Source organism: Cladophialophora psammophila (genome assembly GCF_000585535.1).
Source record: "Cladophialophora psammophila CBS 110553 chromosome Unknown aczJe-supercont1.1, whole genome shotgun sequence".
Taxonomy (NCBI): Eukaryota; Fungi; Ascomycota; class Eurotiomycetes; order Chaetothyriales; family Herpotrichiellaceae; genus Cladophialophora; species Cladophialophora psammophila.
This window is the reverse complement of record NW_006912922.1, coordinates 1,957,562-1,983,173: the sequence shown is the minus strand read 5'-3', so window position 1 is coordinate 1,983,173 and position 25,612 is coordinate 1,957,562. Positions and strand designations below refer to the sequence as shown.

Sequence of the window (25,612 nt, the reverse complement as noted above, 5' to 3'; positions counted from 1 at the left end):
CGAATATTAAACTATAGATCGTAAAGGAAACGCTATATCTTTTACTTAACTTTCGTAAGTCTTAACGCCTCTATCTCGGCCTTTACTTACTTTAGTTTATATAAGTACTAACGAATACTTTATTCTTTTTATTACTTTCTAAACTAAGTAGTATAAGTAGCCTTAAAAGTGCGAGTTTAAGAGTCTTTAATGGTATCTCGAAGAAATATAAGGAATTTCTCCTAACTAGCGGGTACGTTGCGTTATCTATAGTATATCTAATGAGACTCTCTATCTAGCTAAGTTATCGTCGTTTAGATAGCCCGCTTAGCTACCCTAGGGTCTATTAGATTCTAATGATAGGACTCGAAATATATCTCGATACTCATAATAAACTCGGTTAAGGCCTAGTAACTACCTTTATTAAAATACTTCGGGGGGTCCACCTTAAAGATTTTCGCGTAGCTAGCTAAATCATCTATGACTAGTCGCTTATTATTCTCACCCGATTTAAGTAGGAGACTTCGAGAATATACTGTAGTCTCTTATATTAATCTCTATTCTACACTAAGAGTATTCTCTCTCCGTAGATAATGAATTCGGTCTATCTGTTCTCGCCGTATTTTTTCTCTTTTAAGCCTAGATAGTTCGGCCTATAATTATTTATTATTCATTTCTTCGAGGTTATCTACGTTCGTAGGCGTAAAAATAGAGTGTCGTGGGTCTGTAGGGCCCATAGTAATCGTAGAATCTTCATCGACGATTTTCGACGAGACCTCGGGCGCCCCATTATCTCGGGGCGATGGGGGGTTCATTCTCACCCGATTTAGATGGGAACTCACCCTAGTAAGGATAGTTATTAGGGGTCTCCCTAGAGTCGCATACAGCTACTGCTAGCTCGATAGTATCACTGCGTGATAGGAAAGCGTTGAGAATTATTAGGGACCTACGCTACGTAGTAGGTACAAAGAAATGAGAGTAGCTAAATGTCTTATTCTATTTACGTAGTCCTATTGACAACGACTCAACGCTTAAAAAAGGAAGAGTTCTCTCTTAGCCGATTCGGGTGAGAGGAGACTCTTATAGCTTCCTCTCTTTTGTCACGTGAAAAGGGTAAGGTAGCGTTAATCGATAGCCTTGTGCTTCAACCATCCTTTACCTTATCCTTTTCTTTCTATACCGTCCACCCGATTCGGGTGGAGGGCGTAGAGTACTTGGGGACAACGGTGGGCTCGTGACAATATTATAAGTCTAAACACTAAGAATTACTTTCTATATCTATATTCGTTATACTCTACGATACTCTTTTCGAAGTCCGGCCTTTAGTATTATCTAGAAGATTTCTACGGTACTTCTAAGTCGTAACGCGTATAAAAGCGTTAACGTTCACTAAACTAAAGTCTAAATTATAAGCTTAAGTCTTTCGATACTACTCGGCGAAAGCGATCTCGTTCCTTAGTCTAGTTAAAAGGCCGAGCCTTAAGACTAAGATCTAATTATAAATTAGAATCTAAGCGGTACCTCTCTAAAGATATAGACGACCGTAAATTTATTAATATCTCGGCCTTAAAGTTTAATTCTAACTCTCCCGACGGAATCTAAACGCTATCGATAATTAATAGTTTTACTTTACGATATATATTATAAGCGAATAGCGTTTAGAATACGAGTAATAACTACATTAATATCGATAGTTCGTTATTATTCTTATTAAGTAGTCTATTCGAAGTAATATCTAAAGCTCGAAAGAACTATCTCTCTCCCTAGGTCGCCCCGTTAGAACCTATCGTCGCTACGATTCCGATCGACCTAAAGATTATTCGTCGAGGGCGTCTAGCGGTAAACTTTAATTAGATCGAGATAGTTAATCTTATAAATCTTTACGATAAGTTTAATAAGAGATTTTTAATACTTACTTAATCTCGTAGTGCGTATTAAATATTAGTAACTATAATATAGTAATATCTAACTAAGATTATAAACGACTTATCTATTAATACCCTAGACGTTTTAGACGTTTAAAGAATCTTATAGAACGAATTTTCTAGCGTTAATTTAACTCTAAATATTAAAACGAAAGATTCTATAGAGATCGACGATAATTACGAAATACTAATCTCGAACTTAAGTTCTTCTACCGTCGTATTAATCTAGATAAAGATAGTATAATTCTATATTAGTATCTAAGATTTAAGTTATAGTTAATCTACTACTATAGATTTAAAAGATAATTAATAAAAGATTAAGAAATTACTAGCTAAAAGTTAGATTAAAAGATAAGTTTAATATTTAGTGAAGTGATTTAGTTATCTAAATAAGAAAAGTATTTAGAAGCCTCTAGAAAACGTTTATTCCGACGATGTTACGGCGTTTAAGACTAATTATATACCGTATTATAATAAGCTCTAAGAGTTTAGTTTAAGTATTTAAATTATATAAGTAAATTAATTTATCTTTATTAACTTAGCTATTTCGATTTAACTATACGATTTATTTATTACCTTAGTAAATATACTTCTATTAGTATCGATTAGCTTATAGTCTTTACTTTTAAAATAAATAATAATAGTACTTTTTTTCTTCTATACTTAGTATCACTACTCGCGCCTTATATCGACGTATTCTTTCTACGAAACTCGTACGCCTAGCGTATAGAATGCGCTAGGCGAGAGACGATATTAGCGTTAAATTAAGAAAGTTTCGTTAAAGAGTTCCGACTAATACGTATCGCTTCCCTAGTTAACTTTATTCTGGTTTCGGTTCTTATAGAGATTAAGATAAAGTCGGAAATAGCGGAGTACGCTCGATATTCTTATTATCGATATAATAGTGGCCGGCGCTTCTAGTGACGTATAAAGTAAAGGGTTTTTCTTAGCGGCTAAGAAAGCGTATACTAGCTAACTCTTTATTAAAGACGTAGTACTCTCGCGCGATAAGAGTTAGAGCGAATTTATCGATAAAAGCCGAGATTATTTCGATTCGTTATAGTATTTAAGATATTAAATATATCGTTTAATTTCACCGATCTAAAGAATATTCGCCCGGCTTTATTAAGTCTTCGGTACGAAATTAGTAAGCGTAATTATATAATAACTCAAAAATATCTTACGTTTCTCGACGACCTTACGGCTAGACTATATATTACTCTATATACGCGATAAAATATATAAACATTAATAACTAATTATAGAGATCTCGTAATTTTATTTCTCGAATTAAGCGATAACGCCGAAGACGTTTCGTACTAAGAGATATTTAAAAGTTCTACTACTCTATAATATATTAATAGCTCTCTTTATCTTATATTTAACGAACGATATAGCCTAAAAAATACTATTATACTCGATATTAGACCGTATTATAATAGTAAAATAAGAATATAGTAAGAAGAGAAAAAACGTATCGCCGATAATAAACGAGCTTACGCGATAACTAAAGAAATTTTAACTTTACTACGTCTAGATCTTATTTTAATTTATTAATACTAAATATTCTATATAGTAAATAGATTTACCGCTAATTACTATTTATCTATAAAATTAAGTAAGAATCTTAATTTATCTATTTTATAGAGTAACTATAAAATAATGAAGATCAATAGCTTCTATTTAATATATTTTATCCGAATAGATAAAGATAAAGAACCTCTAGAGAGAATAATATAAGAATATTTATTTAATACTATCTTTCTAATTACTACTAACTTTCTTATAGATCGTCGACTTTCTAACTTCGATATAAATAATCTAAGAAAATATATATTATACGGGCGAGTAATGAAATTTACGACCGAAGATATTAGAATTACGTACTAGTAAATAGATAAAGATAATATCGCTAGTCTTAATCTTATCTAAATACTAAAAGAACTAAATCTAGAAGTAAACGTAATTCTTTAGTTTCGTCTTTTCTATATTCTTACGCTAATATAATAATAAAATAATCGCTCCGCGAAACTTAATTAACTTCTAAGTATAAATCTCTAGAAGTATAAAGAGTACAATAACTTAGTATTCATAAGTAACTAAAGTGAAATTAAACTAAAAGAGAACGTATTTAAGAAAATAGAATATTTAGTTTCTAAATTACCGACCGAATTAGTACTAATAAACAATATACGATTATATTTTTCGCCTTCTAAAGTCTTTAAATATCCGAACCGAACTATTATTACTAAATAAGTCTTATTCTTTAAATATCTCGGTTCTCGCACCTTTAGTTCGATAATCTAAACGAAACGAACGGTATAAAGATATTATAGTCACTACTCGTTAAATAGCTAGAGCTATATAATACTTTTTACGTATAGTGCGAATAAATACGAAATTAAAATATAAACTATAGAATAAGAAGACTATATTTATTTAGTATTCTATATCGTTAGGCCTTACTAATACTACGTATATTATAATATACTATTCACTTAGTTATTTAATTATCTTAAAATCTAATCTAATACTCCCATCTTAAGCTAATCTTTTCGAGATCTAAGGCGATTTAGAGATTAATACTAATCGGAAATCGTTACTAATTTAATATACGTTATTACGAATTAAATATAACGGTATAGTATTATAGATAATATTTAGCTCTCTCACTTAACTTATACTTTAAATCTATCTAGCTACGATAACTTTTATAGTTAATTCTAACTTTAGCTTCTCTAAAATGAGAATAATTTTATTTAGTCTCTAAAAGTAGCTTCTAATATAGTCTATAAGGCGATTTACTGTATTAAAATAGTTCCGAATCTAAGTTTAAAGCTACTAAATAAAGTTATATTAACGATAGACTTCTTCTTTCGTAAGTTTTCTATATTTAGATTTAGTCGTCGCTTTATCTTTTCACTAATATAGCTTATAGAAAAGACGAGCGTTATTCTTTTTAAGCTACTTAATTTTTATACTAAAGCTAATTTTAGAACATTATAGCTATATATATTATTAAATAGTGTCTCTTTAAGTACCGATATAGCTTTTCTATATCGTAACGATAGAATTCGACGTATCTACTAATATTAAAGTCGACGAAATAGTCTTAAACGTTTTATCTACTTCTTTATATAGTTCTCTATAGACGCTAGCGAAGTAATTACTTATATTTTTTAAAAATAACTTTATTAGTCTACTCCGAACTTTATCTTTAACTATATCTTTAGTCGTAACTACTTAGTCGGCCTTATTAAATACTAAAGAGAAATCACTCTCTTCTTTAGACTTTTCTAAGCTACACGGAACGAATTTTTATTTATATAAATTAGACTCTTTTAGCTTAAAACGAATCTACGACGAGACTACTTTAATTTCTAATTTATTCTCTTAGAATGAAATTAGCTTTAGCCTCTAGTAGAGATCATTTTACACACTAATATATTTTAAAAGAAGCTTACGGTATTCGTCTCTTAACTTTCGTCGTTCGAGGTTACTTAGTCTTATATTAGCCATTTTAAGAAAGTCTCACTATTTAGCTAAATAGATGAATTACTATGTAAATACGAGAGGCCTAGAGAGATCTTTAAATCTTACTTATTTAAAATAGGACCGTAGAGGAAGGTCCCATTTTAAGAACTCGAAAATCTAAAAAATTTCGATGGGCCAGCGATTAGACCCCCTCCCGTTGATTAGATTTAAGACTATAATCGACATCCCTACGTAGTGAAACACCCTACGTAGTGAAATACGTCCAAGGTACTTCGACTGTCACCACGACTGGCACGCCACCCAGTAGTGTCATTCCTATTAACAAGATCTCTGTACGCTGGGGATACTTTGCGCTATCCTCAATACGAGTTTTGATCATAAATACCGAGATTTGATGTGTTGAGACCTATGTTTTTGGAAGTGTATAGAGATCAGCTAAAACGGCTGAGACCTCCCACATGCTATGATAGTGCTAACTTTACAACTTAAAAACAATAGATATATAATATGACCGCCTCTTTATCTGATCACCGATTATTAAACCTCTTACTATCATCGTTCATGGTCGGTACTGCTGTACACTCCTCTTTAAGACCCCTGTCAGGTACTTCGAGGCAGATCATGGAACAGCCGAGGACTAACCCGAGGACGACGGCATGTAAATGACAGGTAAGGTACAAGCCACAGTTTGAACATCAGCCACCGCCACGTTGCGTACTCCATCTTGCCGCTGTAATGCACCCTACCACATATCAGCACGTGATCTCTAAAGTCGTCAATATTTCCTTATCCTGCGTGGCTGAATGACAACAGCCTAAGCGCCGAGCAGCTGAACCGCTCAAGGCTGTGAAAGATGTTGCTGTTGCTGCAGCCTCATGCTGCCCTGAAAGACTATTCATCTCTCCATCCTTTGTGCAGTCATCGTCGATAGAATCGCTGTGACGGGAATGCTATCCACTTCTGGATCCTAATTGCGACAGGCAGCTTGATTAGACTAACTTGCTCTTTCCAATGTCGCTGTCTATCATTTACGCTCCTCAGGATGCAACGACATCGCCCGCCGTCGAGTGAGTTCCTGCTGAGTATCCGCTGGCTGTGGTCTCTCCTTGTGCAGGGTTTTTCGTTGACTGAAGTCTTACTCTAGTATCGTGGCCGTGCACGGCATCGGTGGCGATGCCGTCAACACCTGGACACACCCGAAATCGAAGGCATTCTGGTTGAAGGACTTCCTTCCCCAGCAAATCCCCGATGCGCGCATCATGACCTTCGGCTACAACGCGGACGCGGCATTTGGGCAGTCGACGGCAGAGGTGATCGACCATGCCAAAAGCCTCCTAGCCAACTTGATAGACAAGAGAGAGGAAGCGGAGGTGCACATTTCAGCAATGGATAGAGTGAAGACAATGTTAATGCTATGTGTTAGGAGATTGAGCGCCCTCTGATATTTATTGCCCACTCCTTAGGGGGAATTGTGGTGAAACAGGTATACCAATACTCTACTAGAGGTCTACGGAATAAATGATGAATTAACAATTTCTAGGCTCTGTTACAGGCACGGCTGGAACCACGATTCCAGTCGATCAGCGATGCAACACTTGGTCTGATCTTCCTCGGCACACCTCATCGTGGCAGTGAGAAGGCGTCCTATGGTAATGTGTTGGCGAACGTCGGAAAATTTCTCACCCACGGGCCTTCTTCTCGTCTCTTGACGGCGCTCCACGCGAACTCGGATGTACTTCTACGGTTGAACACTGATTTCCGCTTCCAATTACCCGACTATCAGGTGTATAGCTTCTATGAGCAGCGACCGATGAAGGGACTTTCTAGTCTGGTAGAGGTGGTTCTAATTCCATGCTCCATTCATATAATTAACCGAGATTAGATTGTTGAAAAGCATTCCGCCTTCCTCGAAATTAACAATGAAGAACTGATTCCCGTGGACGCCGATCACAGCGCGATGTGCAAGTTCGAGACGCAGAGTGACGACATCTTTGAGACGGTATACAAGAGAATCAAGAGGATGAGAAATAATCTGCTGCGGATCACGAACGAACAGTCGGGCATGTCCACGATAGAAGACCGACAAGTAAGGCAGCCATCGTTTAATGATGCGTTTGATTCGGGTTATCGGTCTATGTCGAATACTGTCTCAAAGAGTAACGAACGAAACGATGACAATACCTCAATTAGATCTATCCTGAGCAATGCCTCACGGGTACTACTTTCGCCGCAGGAAAACAAGAACCTTATAGCGGTATTTGCGGGAGATTTGTGCCAGGACATTGGCTTCCTCGGAGACCTTGACGATGTCCGTGATCGGATCTCCGCTCGTCTCCCCGATCTCCTGAAGACTTTCACGCTGAGACTGGAAAAAAGTGTCAATTCAGAGGCAGAACGTAAGGCAAAGGAATTCGTTCGGCAACAACGCGAGTAAGAAAATTTCATACAAGCTTCCTTGAATACAGATCTACGCTTATGGCTGTACATAAGAGTACTTTACTTCTCTTAAGGCTTGCTGACACTTTTCATTGTTAGTCACATTACTTACCAGCTCTGTGAGGGTCAAGTACACGCAGAGATATCAGAAGATGAGGGTGTCTCAACTCCGAAGGAAGACGGCATGTCGGTCACCGAGAAAATGGCGATCTGGAACACTGCCGAGTGCTCTAACCTCCCGCTAGAACCTGCACTAGTCCCGGACGAAGAGCCTCTAAGATTTCAAGAACTCCGTTCATTCCTGTTAGATAGTCCAGCGTATCAGTGGCTTGTGGAGAACGCTCGATCTTCAGCAATATTGACTGAGAGAAAGGGAACAATTGTTGATGCTATCGCGCGCAAGGTTGATGACACAATCTCGTCCATGAGATCTCCAAAGTCATGGCGTTTCCAAATGTTCCAGATTAACTTCAACATACACTGGGACCTTCCGAATTTTCTCATGGGTCAAGAGTATGAAACTACGTCGGAGATCGCTGTCGAACACGCCATCACCGTTACGGGATCCGGAAGTAATACTCAGGCACTGAGTTGTATGGAGTATATGCGCCAGACTTGGCCTTCAAGTGGCCGTGAGGTGCTGCGGATGCTTCAGAAGGCTTTGATATCTCCAAATCTGTCTTATTCGAGTAAGTAAAGGTATTAGGAGCTATTGTCCAGCGTCTAATTATTTAGGTTGTCTTGCTGATGGCACGGAGCTCGACATTTCATTGAGATCACCTAGGGTATCGGTCGTGGCACGTGGAGGCCAGGCTGCCCTAACAGAGCTTTGCGAGCAGCTTGCTTGGCTTGGAGCTGCTCTCCAAAACTCTCCGGTATCGTCTGGAGTGTGTCTTGCCACTCCGAACATCACAATCTCTAAAGACGCCCATCCTAGCAACGAAGTGCCATCTGTTACTGTTCAAATCGCATTCACGATTACTCCGCTTCCGGATCATGATCTGTCTACTCACCTGGGCGGTACTTGTTGGCACGCAATGTTTCGTAATCCGACAGTTGTCAACGGCTTTCCAATACTCGCACGGCATGAGAGCGAGCAAGGACTGGAGCTACCACTTGACCTAATGAGCGTTCTGGCCGAAGCACACTTTGCCACGCGCTATGGTACAATACTGCTTTTGAAAGGACTCTGTACCATGCTTGTACCTACGCGTCAGACTAAAAACTCTGTCACCTGGCACTTCCTGTTAAACGAAGATGGGAATCGTATGCCGTACTATTCTTTCCGGGAACGCTGTCCGAGTTGGGTTGGCGTTGATAAGGTGAGTATGGGCTTTCTAGAGGCAGGAAACGTTCGCCATTTCGTTGGATGGGCATCACATATCACCAGGCATTTAGGTATCTTCCCCTCTATCTTGTCTATTTGTTTGACAGCTAACAGTCTGAATAGGAACAAAAGATGTGAAATACGAGCAGATCGACTGGTCCGGAGCCAAACAATGCTCTCCAGGCCTGGCTATAGAGCAGAAGCTAACCATCTCTGTCAGCAAGATACTTGGGGGAAGTATGACTGCGGTCCGGGGCAACAGGGACAAGCCCATGTACGTAAAACATTCCGGATACTCGATCCAGATTAAGCAGGCCCGCAAAAAATACGTTGTGCTTTACGATACTGAAGCTCAACGAGGGTGGTTAATTGATGGGGCGAGCGCCTTGCTACATCTCGTGCGGACGCAGACAGTACAAGAACCCTACGGTGGCCAAGATTCCCTTTTCAACCCTTCGAAATTTAAGCATCCCGGAATAGATCAGGGCCCAGATGCAGCTGAGAACGTTTTAAAAGACGAGAGCAATATGCAACACGTCATCCTCAGGGAGTTCAGCTCATACGCCGATGAAACAATTGATGTACCTCACCATGAAGCAATGTCGATAGTTGGCGAGGAGTCTGACAATGTGATGAACAAGCGATCGGAGAATGCGCCCAATTCAGTTGAAGGGAGAAGAGCAATTTATAAGACAACATGCCTCAGGGAGCTGGTCTCACAGACTTGGAGTACTTTAGAGCTGATCTTTGACCACCAGACGGATGTTGCAAGGACTCACACCACAACGCAGTTGACAAATCCATTCCAAACAAAATTGGAGGGCTACGAGTTTATGGATATCGTATCAGCCCGTACCAGCTTGACTCGGCGGGCTGTCGAACTCCAGTCCAATGGGCCAACCTGGATAGTGTTGACAAGGCGGATACAAGCAATTACTCTTTTTGGTCAACATTTCGGAGATATGTACAAGCCCACCGAGGATGCCGCGGAACGGATCTGCAAACTGTGGCAGACTGTTCCGCAAGGCCACGAGTATCTTGCGGTCCCAATATCACTACTGAAAGAGATCAAGCAGCGCAGCTGGGAAGACGGTGAAATCGACGCGAGCTCCCCAGAAATAGCAAAAGGTCTCATCTGCTCCCCTTCAAGTGACGCTTTCAGAACATGTGAGCCATGCTGCAAACACAGTTTCATCCGCGTCCAGCAGCCTTGTTCCTCTAAACCGGCGGAAATACTAGCCAGGATTGCCATGGACCAGAAGGCGCCTCGTGAAGTTAACCCTTTCGTTGAGATCAACGGCGCCCTATTGTTCGGCAAGAATAGCGATTTGGACGTCAAAAAGCTCGAGATTTTGTCGCCACCAGCGGTGCACAAGGAAAGCAGCTTCCACGACAGCGGAATTGGTCCAAGCTTGCAGTTTTCCTCCCAAGCCAGCTCATCAAATACAAACCCCGTCACGAACCCGGATACACAGCCCATGCGACCGTGGGCAGACAGCATGGGAACCTCTCCATCCCCATTAGATCAGACTAGGCCTAAGAACACGAGTGGAGACCGCACTAAATCTCTCAGTTTGCGGCAATCAGATGACGATACTACAGCCAGGAGGGCCAGCCTCTCCCAGCAAGCGCTATCTCCAGGGCCTGCATCTGTGAACAAGTCCACAGATGTCCCATTCTCGGATCAAGCCCACAGTTGGAGAAGGAGCCTCGTTGCCAGCTTGGAAAAGGTAGCTACCAGGATAATACCTTCGTGGCGGAAGAGAGCAGTTACCATTGCACCTCGCCGTTGAATGTCGTGACCTCAAGGGCTCGTTGGCGAAATATTGTCAGCCTTAGTATAGTGTCTTTGTGTCGATAAAATTGGCTGGCTTGAGAATCTATGTCAAAAGAACTTATGTAATCGAGGCTAATGAAGGAGGTCCTGTGATGCCGCGATTGGAACCGTGGGAGGAGAGGAATTGCTGCAACCGATCGCGCTTTCTGACTGGTGTCACTAGAGGCACGGTGGCATCTCTTCTAACATGTGAGGGAGGAGGCACGCCTTGTAGACAGTGAGACACTGAAGAGTTGAGTTCGAGTCAGGACTGTCTATCTATCGAAGTGAGGCTGAATGTGTGGTAAGGACTGCGTAACACAACAGATTGGCCGTGTGCTTGAGCTGCGCAGTTGCGGGCGCAGCCATCAAAGATGCTGGTGGCTCTGGGGTTGAGGCGGCAAGGGTGCTAAGCAACATGCTTGTGGCTAGGGTGCGAGATTCGACGGTCAAAATCAGTTGTTATTTGCACGCCAAAACAGTCTATATTGTGCTCAGCTGTTTAGTCATTTGTATTGAAGTACCTATCAGAGGTGCTCCATTCTATAAAACGGCAGCACAGACCATGGATATATAATAAACTTAATCTCCAGTGGAAGGGGCACAGATCCATCCAACCATGTAGTCAGAGTGGAACAATTTGGTCGAAGGGGTCATACGTCAGAGCCCCGGTGCACCGTCATGGTTCTTGTTTCGCTTCCTCCTCTTTGTCACATCGAGCATTTGGGAATCTTCATGTCCGTGTTTGAGCCTAGGCATTGTGCCGTCAGAACGCATAGGCTAAGTTGTGTTGGCATCGCTGTCGGCACACATTTTCGTCAGGGTTGGAGCTGTCGTGAAAGTCTGTGCATGATGACGAGACTGAGCAAGGTTGCGATGAGTCAAGTGGGGTGGGCGATCGTAGTTCAGGCAGCCGATCCAGACGATTAACCTGACTCCAGGGAACACGGTCGACCCTATGGCGGACGGGCAACAGGTAATGTCATAAGAGAGAAGTCACTAGCGAAATCAAAGAACGTGTGGTATATATTCAGTTTAGGGGTGATCAGAGCGTATCATCGCAGGTGGTTGATAAGTGCAGCAGGGAATTGCAGTACCACAGGCATCGTGAATGCCTCGAGGCGTTCAGCCGCGAGGTGCCTAGGCCGCGCCATGAAAAAAGGCTGAAGGTTGCGGACCAAAGGACAATCAATCATGGGTCAAGTTTTAACTCGTGGGATTGAGGCGGCAAGGGCGTTAGGCAGTCCAGCTCAGGGTGAAGATATGGTTTTACTAAGGCGGCAGGAAATTAATGCGAGCACGTGTATGTGGCAAGTCGGCCTTCAGTGGCTTGAGTGGTGATTATGGCGGGTGCCCTTACCGTATTGATACCCATGACCCTACTCGGCTCCATCCTCGGCTGTTCCACGATCTACATCAAAGTATCTAACAGGGGTCTTATGTAGGAGTATACAGCAGCACCAACCGTGAACATTGTTAGTGGCTGGTTTAATAATCGGTTCAACGATAAACAGACAGGTTTTTTACACCTCTATCATCTTAAAATTGGCGGATGGAAAGTAGTGATGTCTGTAGGGCGTCGGAGTCATCTTAGCTGATTTGGCGAGGGTTCACGAAATCAGGGTATGGAAATATCAAATCTTAGTATTTATGAATAAGAGTGGCAACAACTGTAGAGTAATGGGTTTCGAATATAGGGAAACCCTCAGATGTTGATCACAGCAATAGGTGGCGTGCCAGTCGTGGTGATACTCGAAGTACCATGGGCATATTTCACCATATAGGGTATTTCATCACGCCGGGATGTCGATTACTCCGTATAAATTATCATATATCGGATGTAGGGGGCTACATCACTCTCTAATCCAAAGCGCGTATAAATACACTAGCGTTGTTACCCACTAGGCAGAGAAAAGGTAGATTACTCTTAAACGTCATTGGTTAGATATAGTAGAGCATTTGTAGAAGCTAACATTTCTTAATTCCTAAAGTACCGAGACTCATAACTTCACTAGAGGTCAAAGAATAAGTACATTTATTTAGAGGTATATCGCTATTTATATAATTACTAATTTCACTGAAAAACATTTTACACATTACCTCTTAAAGTTATTTATTCTAGTAGTGGCTTTATATTAGACTCCGTCTCGTTTAAGACACTGACTTCGTATACGGCGTCATCGAATAATAGTATTAAGAATCTAAGATATCCGTCGTTATAATAGTGGTAGAGCGGGAGTTCTTAGTGAAAAGAAACGTAAGGATTTAATTCTAGACTAAAGTCTAACTAAAATACCCGATCGTATAAACGACTAAGATAGAGCTTTAGACGACTTCGGATAGGCTTTCTCGGCGTATAGAGTCTTATAGTCCTTAGAAGGCGTCGCGAGAAGATTAAAGCTCATATAATAAAGTTTCCGTATTACGTTGCCGAATAATATAAATATAGTAGCTATTCTTATATTTTAAAGAGGTGTCCTAGTTCTAGATACCTTTAGTAGCGATTAGACTAATAAAGTGGAAACTAGACTATAAGGAAAGAGGCTTTAGACGAGTTCTAAATAAGTCGATCTATATATATACGTCTTTAACAGCGACCTTACGCTTCTAATAGAAGTTATAGAGAAATTTCTCATCGCCTCGGAACTCTTCTTTCTCGTCTAAGCGATTTTACTCTATAAAGTTAATCGTTATCGTATTAAGTCACTCTCTAAAGTATACGATAGTAGATACTAACTAGAGATCTTAGCTTCTATAAATAAGCCTTTTTTATTTATCTCGGAGTGAAATTCGGAATAGCGCTTATAGCGGTGTATATCGAACATCACTAGCTTCCGAACGCTCTATTATATAATTATATAGATACTTATAATACTCTTTATATTAATATAAAGCTAATATTATCCGTATTTATCTCTCTCTAATAAATATCTCTAGTTCTAAAGATTAAACTTAATTAAAGGTATTTATCTTATTCCTTTAGTAGTTAAAGTCTTATAGTCTAAAAATCTCTTTTTAATCTTTTTAAATAACGCTATATATCTTTAACTAAATCTCTTAAAGATTTCTAAGTGATACTTCTAAGAATTCTAATATAACTCTTATATTATTTAGATAAACGATTTTAATTCCGCTCTAAAATAGCTTAATAGATCGATGTATTCGCGTAACTAGTATCTTATTAGAATTATACCCTTATATCCGTAGAGCTCGTAGTAACTTATTTATATCGATTACTTTAATATCTCGCTTACGAAGTAATATATAATTATAGCTATAAAACTAAATAAACTACTTACGAATTATTTATCTCTTAATATTACTTCTAAAACGTAGTAAGCTAATACGATTAATTATATCTCTTTATTATTAATTTTATTAATTCTCTATAGAAAGCTACTTAGCCTTAGCTAACTAAGGTTATAGTCTAATCGTCGAAGAATAATACGCTCCGCTTAACGCACTTTTACGGGGTTAAGGCCGATAATTTTAATAATATTCGATATCGAATAGTTAGAGTTCCGTTATTTATACTTAAGCGATATAATTAGTGATGTAGCTATAAGAAGCGCTAACCGATTAATAAATACTTTCATTAAGGATAGGGAGCGATCGATAATATTAACGATTAGATATAAGACCTTATAATAAAGATCGAGATAGTTTCGAATCTTAACTAACTACGCCACTAGTTATATTCGTATTCTCTAGTCGAGGCTACGTTACTTATCTATATAGTTTAAGTCTAGAAGTATCTTAGTTTCTTTATATATAAAATATTTAAAGATCTCATTTATATACTCTTCGAAGATAATAGTCTCTAGAGATAATATTTCGATTATTATAATATAATTCTTTACTAGATAAGACGAATAAAGAGTAAGAACGAGAGCTATAAAGTAAATAGAAAATAGCTATATTAAAGTAGTTTACGGGGAGGCTCTCTTTTCGACTTCTTTACTTAGATTATTACGTAGTGATTTAGAAATAGAGACTAGTTAAATACTATATTCTTAATTCTCTATTAATAAAAGTCTTATTAATATATAGCGTTATTCTATCTTCTCGCTATATTAGAATATCGCTATAAGTATAGATTCAACCATTATAGTAAGAGTTAGATTATAGATATTATTAGATTACTATACTATTATCGCTACGAAAGTAACTCTATTTATATCTTACGATATATAAGATATTCTCTTCCCCGTATCGATAATATTTATAGATACGTATATTAAAGAATTAAGCTAATTTATTTATATAATTATCAATTATTTATTAGCTTTAGCGATAAAGGAGACTTCCGTAAAATTCTATATAAATTTAAGCTCTCTTAAATTCTAAGTAATATTTATCTTAGATAGATCTATAACTTACGTAACCGTTAGTCTCGATAAAATTAATAAAGATATTTCGACTAAGTAAGATTTCGGAACGACGTAGAATAGAGCGAAATTATATACCTATACGTCACTAATTCTAGTATTAAATAAAGTCGAATTAGATACGTTACTCTTTAAGATATAAAAGAAGGCGTCGTATCTCGACTTAACCGTAAGTATAGACGATAAAAATTCGATAAGTAAAGACTTAATAAATACGAGGCGCTTAATAAGTTTAATAGAAGCGTCTATACCGACGGAAGTCACGATATAGTCTAGTTCGAAAAGCTTATTCATTAACATAACCGGAAAGAAGTAGTTATAAGGCGAAATCGATACTATATAAATATTATCTAAAAGATTAACGAGGTTAGCGAGATAAACTTCTTCTTACTATCTAAATATTAGAGTGAACGCTAAAACTAGTATTAAGATTTAACTTATCGTAACGACTTTCTTAATAACTTAAATAGTGTTATTAGAGTACCCGATAATACCTTATTCTATAAGATTTACGAGACTTATATTTATAAAAGAGTACTCTAAATTTTTAAGAAATAAGACTAATTAAAGCTCGTTAATCGTATTTCTTACGATTATCGTCGCTATTTCACCGTTAAATATTCTTTCTTCCGTAATATCTATAGTCTCGGAGAATAAAACTATATCTTCGGTAATACTTTCTAAAGTAAAGAAGAAAATACTAATAAACGAATAAATACTCTAAAGAAAATATATCGTCTTTTATAAAGTAGAGTAGAAGTTCTATATAGCTTTTAGCTTAGTAAGTAGCTTCTATAAGAGATACGATAATATATTATTAAGTAACGATTAAATCGAAATATTCTAAGCTAAGAAACTACTTTTAGAAATGTTCAAAGGACTTAGAGAACTATCTAATGTATAGATAGTAAGGCTTATATGGATCGTAAACCTTATAGGTAGGTAACTGACTATTAAAGAACTTGAAGATAACTATTTACCTAGGGAGAGTAAAGGTCTTTATATAGATAATGAGTGTCCACAGTTAAGACCCTTAAAATGTTGATTTCAAATCAACATTAGTAAGTACGACTAATCATTTAATAGAGTGCGGAATTAATATCGCACTAGTCACGTGATTTCATAGACTCTAGGTCTAAATACGAGGTTAAACTTCGTATTTAATCACGTGACTAAAGGTTTAATATTAAACCTTTAGAGAGCGATATTCTACAAGAAACTTAATAAACTAAAGAAGATTCCGGAAAAGAGAAATTTAGTGAAGGGCGTAGATACGAAATCTTTAGATAAGAGACTCTATAATACGTTCTATACTTAAAGTTTATAGAAAATAAAAATAGTAAAGCTAAAACTTCTTTATACTAATATAAAAGAATAATAGCTACACTTATTATAATATTACTATAAAAACTATCTATTAGACTATATTCGCTACTTCGTTTATATTAATTTCTCTCTCGCTTATATCTTTTTAAAATTCTAGATAAGATTAAATTCTTCGATTTATAGTATATAGCGTTAGTAGATCTAAATAATCGATAATATAATTATAAGAAGTACGGTAGTCACTATCGTCTATATTATATCTAAGAATATAGTTTCTTTATTCGCTCTAATATCGATACTATCTTTATATTTATTAACGATATCGACGACTTTCGTAATAATTATAGTTAAAATAACGAATTTAATACTAGTTACTAAAAATATAAGCTAGAGAACCGTGATATTAAAACGAAGAAGAGAAAATAACGAGATTAAAGTCTACTAAAAGAATCTCTAAAGTAAAATATTCGGGGAAGCGTTCGTTAAAATAAATCGTCTATAAGAAAGCGAAAATTACTACACTTTTAGATATAATACCGATAATATAAAATATACTTATTACTATATTAGCTACGTTAAGAGTACGCTCTATATTCTTAATTTTAGTCGGCTAATAAAGACCTTTTAATATAGTATTATTTAGAAGATAGAAATTAATAATCGTAGTCGGTTTAAATTAAAATAGTACTATATAATTAAAGTAGTCGATAATCTTCTTCGTCGAGTTTAAAACCGTTATATTAGATCTATATATATCTTTATAATATTCCGTAAGATATATTAAAAAGAAATTAGATAAATTTAACGCGTTAGTAATATTAAACTTTATATCGCTAAAGAGATTATTAATATTCTCTTAAATGTCGTTAACGAGATCGCCGAAGATACTTTCATCGCCGTTAAAAACATTAAATAAGCTAGTGTAGTTAATTCGTAATATATTAAACTAAATTTTATTAGTAGATAGATAGCTTTAAAAAGTTAATTTTACTTGTATTATTATTAAATCTATATTCTAAAGAAATAATTTATTTAAGTCCGTAAAGAGAAAAAGTAATAAAATAACGAATACCGTAATGATAAAGCTAACGGCGATTACTAAAGAAGTTCTTATCTTAGACTAAAAGACTAAGTAACTTAGTTAGAATATATTCGATAGAGTTTTAAGATAACTATCTTAAGACGGAGACTTTTAGACTTAATATAAAATAAAGCTATAATAGTGAAGAACGTAATAGAAACTATTTTTCGGAATCTTCTATAAAATTAAAACTAAGGTCGAAAAAGAGAGAAGTATATTATTTCGAGCTTACTCTTAAGTAGTTTTAAAAATATTTACTATAGTAGAGTCTTAAAAGTTATTAAAGTTTATTTATAATAAATAGAGTATTATTATAAAAGATTCGTTATCTAAATAGTACGCTTTAATAGTCCTAAATATATAATACTATTTCTATATCTCTCGGGTTAATTTTATATAACCTACCCGAAAGCTCACGTAGAACATTTTTTCTAGCTAAGTTTAATATTAAAGATAGCTAAATAAAATTATTAATTAAAAAGAAAGTATATAGAGAAATTAAAAATTTTCTAAAATTGCTTAAAGTATCGAAACTAACTCTCTCTAAGCTCTTATAAAATTCTAGATAAGGTCGATATAGCTCTAACTCTTAAGCTAAAAATCTACGATTATATATCGAATTAGATCTTTATATTCTTTAAATCTCTTAAATAAGTGAGCTATCGCCTAAGAAGTGATAGTTTATAGAATGAAGCGATTTCTTTCGAAAAATAATGAGATTTCTTCTCGTTTTAAGATACGATAGATTCGTAGTAAAGAGTAGTCTAAGACTAAGTATTTAGAAAGAGATATAGAATAATTATAAATTAATATAAAACGATAAATTATAAGCCTTACTTTCGGTAGAAGATCTCACTATCGCTTCTATATGACTACTTAGATAGATTATCTTATTAGAACGATTAGCTTTTAGCTATAGTTAAAGATAATAAACGAATAAAAAAATTCTAGAATCTTATAAAATATTAGTTTAATAACCTCTAAGATCGCTCTTCGTTCTATCTCGGAACTTAGTAATATATAACTAGATATCGAACGTAGAACTATTATAAGAATAAGTTTAGCGGTGTTATACTATCGTTATCTTACTAAATATTAAAGAGTATTATAGGTCGTAAAGATACCGAAAAGAAGGAACTTAATCTACGAAGCGAACGCCGGTCTACTCGTAGATACTAAGTAAAGATCTATATTATTATATAATATAATTCGTAGTATATAATCTTATAACGAGGTCGGCGAGTTAATTCTTCCGTAATATATATACTTTAAAACTAACTTAAGTATAAGTTAGTAAAAGATTTAAGATAGAATATTAATAAATAAGCGTAAGACTAGTGTTCTCTATCTTTAAAATACGTAAATATAAAAAGCTAAATTTAAAACTTTAATATTACTAAAGCTATAGTAGTTCGCTTAAGATAAAAGTATTATAAGAAATTTAATAGTCGTCTTCTTTTAGAGACTATTCGAAGTTAGAAGTATCTTTAGAGATAGTTAACTCTTAAAGAATTAGAGACGAAGTAGTAATGAGAATTTCTCTTAACTTAGAAGCTCGGAGTCTAAATCTAGAATTTCTTTTCTCGGCTCTAATCATTAGTTATTTAGCGTATTATTTCGCGATAAGAGACGTAGAATGAACCCCTTCGGCCTTAGAAAGCTTTATAATATACGTTAAAAATATCTTATTTAAATTTTTAGCTTTCTAATATTCGTTATAAATAATAGATTTAACGTTTCTTCGATCGATTTATTTTAGATTAAGATTAGTAGAACTTATTAAATATTAACTATATAAACGCTATATATAGTAATATCGCTTTAAGTTAGAGAAGCACCGATACGGAATAATATACTAGCCGTAGACTTCTATTCGGAGAACTTAGAGAACTATCTAATGTATAGATAGTAAGGCTCATATAAATCGTAAACCTTATAGATAGGTAACTGACTATTAAAGAACTTAAAGATAACTATTTACCTAGGGAGAGTAAAGATCTTTATATAGATAATGAGTGTTCACAGTTAAGACTCTTAAAATGTTAATTTTAAATTAACATTAGTAAGCACGACTAATCATTTAATAAAATACGAAATTAATATCGCACTAGTTACATAATTTTATAGACTCTAGGTCTAAATACGAAGTTAAACTTCGTATTTAATTACGTAACTAAAGATTTAATATAAACCTTTAAAAAGCGATATTTTATAACTTCTTTTAGATAATTCTCGCTAGCTTTATTTTTTTTCTTAATACGTTCATCTCTTTAGAAAATTCTAAGAGACTTAGAGAGAGTATAAATAATAAGATAGTATAGTACGCGATATAGAATATATTACTCTTACTCTTTACTATTATATTCTATCTCGTAGAAATTATTAACTTCTACTAGCTATAATAGAAGTAATATAAGAATTATATTTAGCTAGTGAAGAGAATATTTTCGTAAGTGTCGAAAGTAATATATACGGAGATAAAACTAATATTATTTAATAGACTAGGACTTATTCTTTTAGCGATTAGCTTAATTATAACTCTTATTAATATTTACATCGCTTAGTATAGATATTAGTCGATAACGGTAAAAACTACTATTATTATTATTGTATTATACTTTAGGGCTATATTTACGCTAACTATAATATATAAATTTTAGCTTATTAAGAAAATAAAAACGTTACACGATAAATCGCTCGTAAAGTATATTTCGTAGTAAAGTTATATTAGTACTAGCGATAAGACTTTATTTCTTAGAATTATATCGAATTAATTTACAGTGTAGTATAAAAGCTCTCTATATAAAAAGCTTAAATACTTTATCACTAGTGATACCGATACGATTATCGCTAAGTCTAATATATTTATTTATAGACTAAATCTCTCTAGCTTTAGCTAAATTAATATATACTTATAGTCGCTATAACTAAATATATAAGGGAGATATTATATAATAATTAGCTTAAACTATTTTAAGTTTAGCGAATATTTTTCGTATTATTCTTTTAATCTAATCTTAACTATAAAATATTAACCTCGATAATCGTAAACGTAATATATATTTAATCTTAACTACTATACTATAAGTTACTTAGTGACGATCTTTCGAGTTAGCCGTTGAGCTAGTGCCGACGAATTCATTCTTCGACGCTTCTTTAACTTCTTAGCGCAACTCTACTTCGAATCGCTTAAAGATTCGGCGCACTTATTTATATATTTATTTATAGCGTCCGTCTATATAGAAGCGTAAAAGTCTTTTATAAACTCTATCTTTATACGCTCGGAATTTAGTATAATATCTTATTCTTCGATGAAAAAACTATTTAATAATAACTTAAAATTCTAAATAACTTTAATACTATAGCTCTAGATTTTAATCTACTATAATATAGACTATTCGCTATATAAATATTAATTCGGCGATAATAAAAGTACCTCGGGAGAGTAATACTTACCGCTTTAATATAGATATATTTTAAGTCTATAAATTCTTTCTATATTCGTATTAAAACGATTATCGTTCTTAATATTAAGAAAGATTTTATCTTTATTAACCGAGCGACCCTCGTCTACTTTTCACTATTATTAATCGTAGTTTAATTTACTCTTAAGTTATAGTGACGAATTACTCTCTTCTAATCGTTAATTTTAAGTAGCGTAAAGTATATACTATAATAGTTCATTAAGTAAAAGTATACTAACGAAGTTATACTTTAAAATCTATTTCTTTCTTCTTTACGAAGGCGATTAATTCGCCGAGCCTAAGTCGCGAGTAATCGATTAATAGATACTATCGTTCTAGTCTTCTTAACTTTATCTAGCGAAATACTATAGCTGTGCTTTACGAAGTTAAGCTTATTTAATATATTTATAGCGAGATTAATTATATTATTATTTAACTATTCTTCGTACCGAAGTCTATCGAATATATTATAGATTATCGATATATTATTCACCGCTATAGCGTCGACGTCTACGAGCTTATACTTTTTTAAAATCTTAGTACTAACGTCTTCGATTAATCTACGGACTACTATATCTAAGATATCTTTCGGTATCGAATTCTACGCGAAAAAAGATAGTCTTAGTTAATAAGATCCTTAGAGAATTTCGATTATTTACCGAATCTAAAGTAAAGATTACGCGTAGATACTTAAGCTTCTTTTACGATATGAGCTTCTCTTAGTATAGTTTATTGTATAAAGCGTAGAGATTAAATTATTCTTCGCCGACTAATCGCTCTAACTATATACCGAGAATTCTAAGTAATTATATTCGTCGCGGATCTAATCGAATATTTTCAATTAACTTATTAAGTTACTTTCTCTTTATTTTAGTATATTCTCTATAATAAAGCGTTTAGTCTATACTTAATATTAAGATATAACGAGACTTACTAGATTTTCGAACTAAAAAGAATCCCTAGGCTTAGCTCTTTAACTAACTTCTTACTTAATTTTTAATCTCTACTAAGTTGTATCTTTATTTATCTTCGAAGTTATCGATTCTTCGTAGCGATAATACTTTCGCTCTTCTTAGTGAAAAGATCGGCGACGTTCTTTTCATTCTTAATTATTACTCTGTCGACGCCGCTAATCTGTTTTTCTTAAGGTCCGGCTCCGGATAATATATTCTATATAGAATTTAGTATATATATAGCTACGCCTTTATAATTCATTAACTTATTCTTTCGAATACGAATCGTTTTTATCGCTAGATAAATTTATTTATCGTACTACTTTTAGAATCTTATATATTCTATTATACTAAGAATCGTACTCTTCTAATTTCGTACCGACTTATTTTCGAGTATACGAATCTATATTAATTTATTAGACTATCTTTAATCTAAGATTAACCCGAAGATAATCTTTTAACTATTTCTTCGGTGCGTCTAGAGAACTCTAGAATAAATCCTCGCCGAAACGACGTTCGGGTACTTCTTAAGCTAATAAATAACTCTTACTATCTTAATAACGAGATCTATAAAGAAATCGATTTCGAGCGAGAGTAATTCTAATTAAAATATAGAAGATAACGTAACGCTTTTAAGTAGTGTTAATATTCTCTCTCAATGAATCTCTTTCGTTTATAGCGATGCGCTCTTAACCGGCTTCGTAGAAGTAAGTACTGCTAAATCGGTCTTTACGAGAGACGTCGACGGTCGAGATAAGACACTCGCTTACGTATTCTTAGTATAGTTATGTACTTCTTCCGTTATCTTAATTCTCTTCTCTATATTCTTACTTATTTTAACGACGATTCCTCGGCGGTCCGCGGTATCTTCGTCTCGGTTAAGAATATTTCGAGTAAGGCTTAGTTATTAATTTAGTAGCGACGTTTTCTTAGATCGAGATATATTAATATTCTCGCTCGACCCGTCTAAATTAGTCTTAGCGCTTTAAACCGATAACGATTAAGTATTATTAGCGATAGATTTTTTAATCGAGAAGTAAACTTCATCGGTTTCGGAGGGGTTAGAATCTCTCGTAGAACTGAAGTCTATCGTTTTAATCTTAGTAAACTTAGATAATCGGTAGAATAGATTCTTACTCGATATACGTCTACGATTCGCGACGTAGCTAATACTCTTTTTTATCGTATTTTAATTTTATTAAAGAGAGTTATTAATACTACTCCTCGCCTTCTAAATTATCGTTACTAATATATCTATAATCTCGAGGCTCTCCTTATAAAATTATCGAATTATAATAGAAAACTATCGTAATTTATTATTAGTACTTAATACTAAGAATAATCGATATTAATATATGTATCTCTTTTAGATTTCTAAGATTAATCGTCGCGTCTAAAGTCACTAAATAGAGTAATCTTCGAAATAGCCCGAGTACTTCCGCTTTAGTGCTTATTAGTTAACGATTCTTAGATTTATATCTAAAGCTAGAGTCGATATTACTAAAAGCTATTATTAGCGGTGTAGATAGAAAAGAAAAGACGGATTATTAACTTTAATATATATAAGATTAAAGGCTACGCTACTAAAGAAGAGAGTAGTAAGAAGAAATAGAAAAGGAGCGGATGAGACTATTTAATATAACGATAAGATATCTATTCGGAATTCTAGAATTCCGAAACGACTTATAAAGATTAAACTAAGATGAACTCTAAACGTATACGGAGCTAATAATAATTAATAACGATATAGTTCTTAGCTATCTAGCGCTCTCTATTTCATACGAATAAAGATTTTAAAATGATAACCATTAGATTTACCGGAATCTAAATAAAGTATATCGTACTCTATCTTCGTTAAGAAGTAGAGTACTAATAATTATCTAAAAGCTAATCGGAATTTAACTCTTCTATCTACCCGTTTATTAATATTTCTTAGAGATTAGATAGCTCTAAAGCTATAATTTACTATTAACGAACTCTAATTCTAATATTAATATTCTATCGTACTAGCTATAGTATATTATCGCTAATTTAATAAGATAGACTTTAGATTAAGGCACCGTAACTACTTAATATAATAAAATTCCTTACTTTAATAAAGAGCCGAGGACTTACGAGCTAGTACTCGAATAACTCTTAAGACTTATAAAGACTTCTAAGATTCACTAAGACGAGGCGTATTATATACTATATAACGTTTCATTAATAGACCTTTAAGAACGGCAACACGAAGAAAGCTACGACTTCTAGTAGACTCTCTTTAATATTTCCGACTAGCAAACGAACTAATTTAGAAGGTAAAAATTCGATAGAATATAGAATACACTTTAGTCGTACTTATATACGGTATTACTCTCGTCTCCTCGACTTAGAGCCCTTTATCACTTTCGGTTCTCCCTCGGAGCGGTCCTTTAGCGTAGCGCCTATATAGAATAAGAAGTAAATTTAGAGTAGTTTATTATCTAATTACTATAAGAACGGAGTAATAATAATATTATCTAGCGTCCGGGAGACTCCGTATAGCTAACTCTAGTAAATATTATAAACTTAAATTATCTATACTCTATGAAACTTCCCGTGTACTTACGATTAATTTCTAGTCTTCGATAAAGAAGCCGGTATTTAGAGAGAACCTTTAGATAAAATAAAGATCCTCGTTATTATCGAAGATTTAAACTTAGCTTATATAACGTAAACGGAAAGTCTTATAGTACTTAACGATCGTTCGGAGAAGTTTAGTAAATAAGCACTACTTATAATATTACTAGGCGATAATAAATATTACTCTAAGCTATATTCTAAGAAGACTAGATCTCTTCTAGAAGTGATATTTCTATAGCTACGTCGTAATTATTATTCTACGGATTCGCTAAAGAATCGTAACTTTAGCTACGGAAGTCTTTAAGATAGTTTATCTTATACTAGACTAATAAGCGAAGTTTCACTAAATAAGCGGACGGGAAACTAAATTAAGATATAAAAGAATACTCTAGTTTCTAACTTCTTCGATTCTCTTTTTTTCTCGTAATCTTTATTCTTATTCTTATTCTTCTCTTCTTACTTTTACTAGAGTATCTCTTTTTCGCTTCTTTATAAAGATTAACTATATTATATATATTACTATAAAAACTAACTAAGAACGAAAAGTATAATGAAATTCACTATTCTATATACTAAATACGATAATACGTATAATATATAACGATTAAAGATTATACGTGTTCAAAGGACTTAGAGAACTATCTAATGTATAGATAGTAAGGCTCATATAGATCGTAAAGCTTATATGTAGGTAAGTGACTATTAAAGAACTTGAAGATAACTATTTACCTAGGGAGGGTAAAGGTCTTTATATAGACAATAAGTGTCCACAGTTAAGGCCCTTAAAATGTTGATTTCAAATCAACATTAGTAAGCACGAC

At 34.5% G+C, this 25,612-nt stretch overlaps 4 protein-coding genes across 4 annotated transcripts; 2 read left to right on the top strand and 2 right to left on the bottom strand.

Annotated features, from left to right (window-relative positions):
* Positions 1 to 6,410: 6,410 nt before the first annotated feature.
* On the top strand, positions 6,411 to 7,833 carry A1O5_00663 (uncharacterized protein; the record flags this gene model as incomplete). The annotated part of the gene is made up of 5 exons (XM_007741282.1): positions 6,411 to 6,466; positions 6,544 to 6,769; positions 6,823 to 6,882; positions 6,940 to 7,230; positions 7,282 to 7,833. The coding sequence occupies 5 exons, from the start codon at positions 6,411 to 6,413 to the stop codon at positions 7,831 to 7,833; spliced, it is 1,185 nt and encodes a 394-aa protein (XP_007739472.1).
* Positions 7,834 to 8,037: 204 nt separating this feature from the next.
* On the top strand, positions 8,038 to 10,955 carry A1O5_00662 (uncharacterized protein; the record flags this gene model as incomplete). Its single annotated transcript, XM_007741281.1, has 3 exons — positions 8,038 to 8,524; positions 8,571 to 9,233; positions 9,286 to 10,955. The coding sequence occupies 3 exons, from the start codon at positions 8,038 to 8,040 to the stop codon at positions 10,953 to 10,955; spliced, it is 2,820 nt and encodes a 939-aa protein (XP_007739471.1).
* Positions 10,956 to 14,502: 3,547 nt separating this feature from the next.
* A1O5_00661 (cyclin domain-containing protein) lies at positions 14,503 to 14,658 on the bottom strand (the record flags this gene model as incomplete). Its single annotated transcript, XM_007741280.1, has 1 exon — positions 14,503 to 14,658. A coding segment is annotated over one exon (156 nt), but the record flags the coding sequence as incomplete, so codon positions are not given.
* A 696-nt stretch (positions 14,659 to 15,354) lies between these two features.
* A1O5_00660 (uncharacterized protein) lies at positions 15,355 to 15,753 on the bottom strand. Its single transcript, XM_007741279.1, has one exon. The coding sequence runs from the start codon at positions 15,664 to 15,666 to the stop codon at positions 15,445 to 15,447; it is 222 nt and encodes a 73-aa protein (XP_007739469.1). The 5' UTR covers positions 15,667 to 15,753; the 3' UTR covers positions 15,355 to 15,444.
* Between the last annotated feature and the right edge of the window lie 9,859 nt (positions 15,754 to 25,612).

What these genes read in the sequence shown, in the direction of transcription:
- A1O5_00660 (XM_007741279.1), bottom strand. Translation starts at nt 15,666, where the DNA reads ATGTTAATGAATAAGCTTTTCGAACTAGACTATATCGTGACTTCCGTC.